Source organism: Aureobasidium melanogenum, assembly GCF_000721775.1.
Source record: "Aureobasidium melanogenum CBS 110374 unplaced genomic scaffold scaffold_82, whole genome shotgun sequence".
NCBI lineage: Eukaryota > Fungi > Ascomycota > Dothideomycetes > Dothideales > Saccotheciaceae > Aureobasidium > Aureobasidium melanogenum.
This window is the reverse complement of record NW_024470134.1, coordinates 1-7,791: the sequence shown is the minus strand read 5'-3', so window position 1 is coordinate 7,791 and position 7,791 is coordinate 1. Positions and strand designations below refer to the sequence as shown.

Here is a 7,791-nt window from a genome sequence, read left to right as displayed (position 1 = left end):
CCAATTCGAAACTCACTTTAAGCTGCGCTGGAACTGTGTCCAGTCCTTCAGCGAAGTCAAGAATCTGGTCGACTAGGCTCTTGAACCCCAGCGGAGCATCCTTGTCGATATCTGAGTCCCTGAAGGCGCGGAAGTCGATGGAGCTTGGAATGGTCCGTAGCATTGCTCGCTTCGACGGACTGGCTGGTGCTGATCTTCGTGATCGCTTGGAGCCCGAAGATATAAGAGACATGGACGATGACGACGCGGCCGAAGACCGTGGCGAGCCTGATGCTAACGTCTCCGGCGCGCCGCCAAAGTCAGGGCGCTGCGCTGAAGGAGCTGATTGCGACGGCCGGCCGGGCAGCGCTGCGCGAGGGGTCGCTTCGGCATCAGGGCCGGTCAATTCGCCATCGCTCGCCGTCATGTTGTGCGAGATTCCTACGTTGTTGCTAAATTCCGGTCTTGATACTGATTCTCTACAGGCCCCACGCCGACGCTTGGGAAGGATGGATGACTCTGGCTCGGGTGTTGGGTATGGTCGTTTTTGTGCTTTGCCCAAGCTCCTGGGCTTCAGCGGGTCGCCGTCGCAGGTCAGTTGAGATTCTTCAATCCAGCGCTGTATGCTAGCAGGGTCGAACATGCTTCATGTTGGCTTGTCCGTGGAGGGGTGGTTCATTGACTATGTCAGTGGGTGACGCCCAAGACTCATTTGTCACATGCTCGTTGCCTAGGCGACGTGGCTGATCTTGGCGCTAAAAATCGAGGAGCAGACACGAGAGGTGCCGAGCCATCTCAGCTCGTCTTGGCAGAGAGTCCAAGCGTTCTTTGTCATATGAGTACCTACAGTCCCTTCTCGTTATAGCGATTGTTTCTATCCACCACTTCGGTATCGTTATATCGTGATTATCGTTCAATCGAAGACTCTTGGCATTGTATACGCTATACGAAGTAGCTAGTTATTTGCGCTTGACGAAGGCTTCTATTCCGTCGATCTTGTAGCACTACCTCGTGCTTGCTCAGCTGCTCGATAACCGGCACGGAAGCCTCGCTCTGCTGCTCTTCGTACAGTCGTAGTAGCTGCAAGGCTTCGATAGCTGATCGGATTGGTACAGGTGGTAGCTCTTCGAGCTCCTCCTCTGACTCGTGGTCTTCTTGTGAATCAAATTAAGCAGCTATCTCTTCCTCTATTCGATCGGTTACTGCAAGGCTCTGAATAGCTTCCTTAGCTGGATCGAGAAAGCTTTCAATTGATATGGCTGACTGAATTCGCTGCTGCTGCTGAAGCTGGTTTATAAGGCTACCAACTTCAGTGATCACTTCTTTGGTTTCTACACTATCCTGCTGTGTAGAAGGACTTAGAATAAGCGTTGAGTGGTACTAGCAGTTAGTGATAGTAGCTTCTGAAATAGTCTGCCATGCTTGTATTGACTAGCGAATAGCTTTTAGTATATTGGTTGTTTTGAGAGGATTTTTACTAGCTCCAAATTGATCAACCATATACAATAGCTAGCGCTTGCGGTAGTGAGCTTTCCAAGCACGGATAATACCTTGATCTAGTGGCTGATACTTTGATGTAGCATTTAGTAGAAGCCAGCAAATGGCTGTATCTTGTAGAGGCATCAATCTGATAGCTTCTACAGCAGCTGTATGAGCTAAAAAGTTGTCCATTAGTAGAAGGACCTTCCGGCCACTGACTTGCTGATCAAACCAGTGGAGCCACTCAATCATAATATTACTCTTCATCCATGCTTTGCCATTATGCCGCTAGTAGCAGCTAAGCGAATTGATATTAACATTAGCAGCACCAAAAGCTCGAGGCTTCTTGTGCTTACCAATAAAGTAGAGGGGGAGCTTATAGCTACCATCTACATTGCAGCAGAAGTAGACAGTAATTCGGGCCTTTTCAAGCTTTGTATCAGCGATAACTTGTGTAGCTTGGCCTCTGTTAGGAGTAATCTTCCAAAAGAGGCCGGGTTCATCGCAATTGTATGTGCTGGAAGGGTGGAATTGAGAGGCTATTGCCTATATAGCGACTAGCTGCTCAGCAATTAAAGTCTCGTCAATTAACGAGGCTTCGCCATGTCGAATTCTCTCTGTAATGCCATGCCTCTTCTTGAATTTATCGAGCCAGCCAGTACTAAATTGAGGTACCTCCATGTCGCGATAGATCGGTAGTCGATGCCAGAAGCGAAGCGCAGCAGCTTTAAGAAGCTCGTTCGATATTGGTACTTGAGTTTCAATCTGAAGCTGCCACTCGTAGAGGCATGCCTCAAGCTCTAGCCAGTGCTGCGTGCGAAGCCTCTTCTAAGAGGAGCCCTCGCTGTTCTGCTCCTTGTCAAGATCGCTGAAGCGCGCTAAGAGGCTCTCAGAGATGGTTCCTTGAGACGGTCGATGGCCAAATTACTGTTCGAACCAGCTAGCTAGCTGTAGCTGATTGAGTGCGCGGTGCTGCTGCGCACAGCGACGAAGAGCTCTACGCTGCTCAGTGGTAATCGCGCGTCGCCGGCGAGGCTCCATGGCGTGTTCGATATAGCGATAATTGGCTCTGGGAACAGCGGTATGTCGAGAAGGTGAGAAATAGCGATAATTGTATGAGGAATTTGATGATTGACGAAAAACAATCGCTCAATCGAGAATATCGTTGTACAGATGATTGCTATAACGAGAAGGGACTGTAATACCTAGTAGTAGAGATGAGACGGCGTCACGGATCAGAGTCGGACTCTTTCTGTCATACCTTCCGATGGTGTCAAAGAGGGTTCGTTGATCTATGCTGCCACGACGTGCCGATTCGTTCAAGACTCAGACTTTAACCCAAAGGATCAATTGAACTAAACCCGCTGTTCTCGGCCCACCCTCAATATTAATCAGAGAGTCGGATGAGACGTAGTCGTCCCCAAGTCTGGGTTACTTAGCAAACTAACGTATGCAAGCCTCTTTTTCCATCCATGAGTCTGTGTCTTCTTCTCTGATTTTTGACCACGAAGATACGCAAAAACGTTGTGAGCGGCTTTCAGGATGTTGAAAGTTGGTTGGCGTTCGCTCTTTCTATGGCTCGCGAAGCTGGCGGTACAGTGCGATGAAGATTCAAATGAGAATGCAGGTGAAGCTGAGACAGGCCGAGAGATATCTCTTCCGAGCGAGATCGAACGAGGATAACAGGCAGGCGCATCTTTCTTAATTTTCACATCTCGCCTTCGTTTATCTATCGGAAAAGTGCGAACAAGATTAGAGGGATGATTGCTGGCTTGGCAGTAGTGTTTTGGCAGGAAGTGGAGAAAGCTTCGAGATTCCCGTCCCTTGTGTGCACATGGAGCTCCTCTACTCGAGTATTCTGGCTTCGAATTCCTCTCTTCTATGTTCATCGTCTATGGTCTCCATCAGATCCTACGCATCATCCAATTGACTTCCGCACATCAACTCCAGTCAAGTTCGTCGTCATGCTGCCCTAAGGTGCCTCTTACAGTGTGGACTGGATCATTTCAAACACTTCAAATGAGTTCACTCTCGGTCAAAATGTGGAGCCAATCGTCCGAAATAGAAGCAACAAAGTGATCGATCTAATTGTCCCCTCGACGGGCTGGAAGTTGTTCTTAGAAGGTCAGTCGCAGACACAGAGCAGCTTGGATTCGAACAGGCTGTACCATTTTCATACTTCTTGGCCGAACGAGGAGATTGAAAAATACAACAAATTCTTACAGGGTCTCACACTAGATATTTGAGCGAGTCCGACCACGAATCACAACTCACGACCGAGGAGAAAGAGTTCTTGAAACAATACCATGGCAACTAGTTCAGGTTCTTGGTGTCACACGAATTGTCCATTTACAAGGAAGATGATCAAGGAGAAGGACGACGCATCATTAGAGCTCTCATGTCGAACTGTGATATTGAGGCAGATGCTCTTGAAGACTCTGACGATGATGGTCAATCTGTTGGAAGTGACGACTTCCTCAATGACATGGAAGAAGATCCGACCTCCCATGTAGCCGATTACAAGTTCAGTGCCGGTTGACTGGGCTTCCTTGAGGCCCATTACGGTTACTCTGGCTGTTCCATGCGTTATTACGGCCTCAAACCTTGGGATGACAATGACTGTGACGAAGCAGTCAGCATGATGAAGGTTTTGATGGCCGAAGCCACAGACGAGGTTTGGGAGTAGGGTGTTCTAAGGAGTTCTTGGACAAACGAGAAGCAAGAAAAAAGGTAGGAATGTAGAGATTAGGAGGTGGATGAGAGAAGTTTCTGAAGAACGAGAGGTCATGGAGGTTTGCCCTAAACGGCCCTCACATGGTGTGCTAGCCTTGTAAGTCGCCTGAGGCTCGACTAATCCTCACTACAGGGCGATTCCTGTCGCAATCACTCAGCTGCTCATCCACATCGAAGCTTTCGAAGAGAACTGCCTGTCGCTCATGCAGTGCGCGTCGGCAATCGATTCGGCAAAGGCAACATGCTCATGTCACAAAGCTGCCGCCAGAGATTATTGTCATGGTCGAGCGTCGACTACTCCGACAGCGCCTCCAGATGCCGTTATTCCACGGATCTCCGAGCTGGCCATCCAGATACTGTTGCTTCGAGAGTTCCTTTCGCCCCATGGATCATGTCGATGAACGCGAGGAAGGCAAACGACAAAGTCTACTTAACCGTGCTGTCGCCAAAGTCCGCGCCAGGAACCCACACATAAACACTCTTGTCGACACTACAATCGAGAAGAGTTCGAAGCCTTGGTCGATGAAGCTTTCTCCGAGATCTGTGACGGAGAGCGCCTCGATTTGTCTACACGTAAATGGTTCGGCATTCAAGGCTGGAACGCGGCGATGAAAGACGACATGGATGGAGAGCTGCCACACTATCGCAAGGTGAGCAATCCATCGTACATGACATGCTTGCATCTGATCCTATCTATCAGTTGCTGCACCAATACTTTGGCCTAGAATTTTTTTGTCATGCATGAGAACATGGACATTCAGACTGGCAGATACCTGCAGAGAAGAGACAGCCGCGTTCTCGAGTCTCGCTTGCCTAACCAAATCACCATCTGTTATCTCACTTTCCCTTCGACGCGCGCCGTCACACACCGTGATCGACTACGGCTGCGGCGATTCTGGCTATGCCGCAGGCACCTCGGGGAAGTCCATGGTCGTCCAGCCTGAACCACTACAACTGACAGAATCACTCACCAGGTGTTTTGCCAAGTGTATAGGGGCATTGAACCTGGAACCCTTCGTCCATCCCTTACAACTGCGCAACAGCCTGGGTCCATCCTCAGCTCAGGAACCTCCATAAGTCGTGCCTAGTTCTCACCAGTTCCAAACAAGAAGAGCCCCGGAACAGATCGATGAGGATGATGCAAAGATCGAGTCATCGTTGAAAGGTATGTTGTTTTTCGAAGTTTGTACTGCACTGGAGTCTGGCTAATAACTGTTACCGAGATTTGGAGCTTGGTCATTGGCCCAAACTGGTCATCCTGACTAAGGAGCGATTCGATATCAACGGCATACCAGTGTCAGGATCCTAGTTCTCGACGCGGATCTCTTCGCTGCGAAGAATGATACTTGATAAACATGCCCCAGCACACCTATTACCAGACACATGCCATCCGTCTAACATGCCTCTACAGTATGTCTCACTGAGGACTACTATACGGTAGCCTAATTGCTCTGAAGCTGCCCAGAGTATTGTCGTCATGCTCTGTGCTCCCACCAAGTCTATTCCTTCTGAACTCAGACGGTCAAGGCCTGCTCGCATCGAGTAGAAATCATTGGCAGTTTCTATTCTTGTTTTCACTTCACTGGTCTGACTTACAACTGTGGCTGCTTGCTTTCTCAATTCAGTATATCTGTTCCACTGTCTATGTTCCGAGTTTTGTGTGCATAACATCACAGCCTCCAATCAAACAAACATGTCCGGCAATGGCAGACGCAACTCGAGAATATGACATCTTACCAAAACAAATTCCATGCACAACCCAGCTCAGGCTGCAATTGTGCCTGTCTGCATTGGGCTAGCGCCTTGCCTCAGGCGGCGCCCGCTTCCCTCAGCACCATCGCACACGTCCAAACCATGACGCTTTCGGCATCGTCGTCGCTTTCGACTCACCCACAACACAGACTCCTCTGGCTGTCAAGCGCATTGAAGGATGCAGACTTATCTTACATGCACCGAAACTTGCGTACCCGGAAATCTGGAACCTGATCTGACAGCCGTCGTGTCGCTTCGACACACCGCAAGCATCCCACACCATCCAGAAGCCTAGACGCATTCGGTCCTGACCAACCTACCTGATAGGATCACCTTGAACATCCTCGCAACGCACCAGTGCGCCCGACGATATGACCGAGGTCTGTTTGTGTGGTGCCAATCAAGAGCTAGAGACAGGGCGGATCCTTGAGTCTGTATAGAACACTGCACAGGGAGGCACAGTCATGAACGAGCCCGTCGTTACCACTCGAACTTGACCAACCGAGTCGTTCTTTGTCTCGTTAGCGTCGACTCGATTCTTTTTCTCGGCCAATCATCTCCATCCGGTCCAACCTTTCGACGCCTCGTCATCCGGACTTTCTCTAGGCCAGCCTTCCTCCTCGGAGTGATCCGCGTCCCGGCTATGTTCCATCGACTAGCTGGGGGCAGCTACAGGCCACCTATAGCATCGGGCCTGCAACAGAGCATTTTCTACCGGAAACAGGAACCTCGCCTATTCGTCAAGATCATCGTCGACGTTTACCTGCCTTGGAATCCTGCATGTCAAGCGGGTGGTAGAAGCAAGGGCTGTACGACTTCTCATAAGAGGAAGAGGGCGGGTTGTCGTGAGCTATACGGCAGTGAATACCTATGGCTAGCAATTGGTGGCAGGAGTCTTCGCGTCTCTACTGTGTTCATGGTGTTGCGTTGCCGAAACTCTGGCAGACTGCAAGCACCTGCTCCAGCAGAAGAGACATGACCCTGTAGGTTACCGCAACGAGTGCACTATTGTACAGCTCGTCTGGTCACCAAAGGCTTTGGCGATATTACATGGCTACTGATCCTTGCACCATTGGCAGATCAAAAACCACCGATTTACTATCTGTCCTGACTGATAGGTGGATCTTCGTCAGCGAGATGACCAACAGTTGTGGCACTATCACTAGCAGACTATACAACACTCAGCTGGGAGTATGCATTACGTTGCGGCATGGCCATGCGACTTGACTTGGTCTACGGAGAACACACGCCGAGCACGTGTGACAAGGACGATAGCGTAAGTGGTCATGCATTCGTGAGTTCCTTCTCCCAAGACAGGACATCGTCTACTTGTTCTTCACTACCAATGCTCGTAGTCTTTGTCACCACTCGTATATTTCAAGCCCCAATGCTGCTCACCTTCGTCCGTTGACACGTCCATTGAGCATCGCAACTTTCAGTCGCCCGCCGCTTCTGATACTGTCAATAATCATCACTTACACGTTGTCTCGAGGAACAAACACCTCGTGTTCGATTCCAGCGACTCTAGGAACATGGCTAGAACGGGAACACTAAGTGAGCCAATTTGTTCCCTTCAGAAATGTGATAGTTCTGTCTTTTCTGTCACAGTAAACACATCTCTTGGTTTCCTGAGCAAATGACTCTTCACATCGCCAAGCCATTGTCAGATGTGGACCAATGTTCGAGCCTCGAAAGCTATGCTAATGTTTCCTTTCCGAAAGACAGATTGGGCGACATGTGTACGAGAGATAAAGATGGAAAAATCGTCAGAAAGAAGGTAAAAGCTCAGAGTCAGCATGGAAAAGGTGGCAATGGTCTTGGTAATCATGACGCTCAACGGCACCGCAA

At 49.6% G+C, this 7,791-nt stretch overlaps 2 protein-coding genes across 2 annotated transcripts; both read right to left on the bottom strand.

Moving 5' to 3' along the window:
• Nucleotides 1–16: 16 nt before the first annotated feature.
• M437DRAFT_70742 (uncharacterized protein) lies at nucleotides 17–622 on the bottom strand (the record flags this gene model as incomplete). Its single annotated transcript, XM_041025560.1, has 1 exon — nucleotides 17–622. A coding segment is annotated over one exon (606 nt), but the record flags the coding sequence as incomplete, so codon positions are not given.
• Nucleotides 623–2,004: 1,382 nt separating this feature from the next.
• On the bottom strand, nucleotides 2,005–2,271 carry M437DRAFT_61320 (CenpB-DNA-bind-domain-containing protein; the record flags this gene model as incomplete). Its single annotated transcript, XM_041023915.1, has 1 exon — nucleotides 2,005–2,271. A coding segment is annotated over one exon (267 nt), but the record flags the coding sequence as incomplete, so codon positions are not given.
• Nucleotides 2,272–7,791: the final 5,520 nt, after the last annotated feature.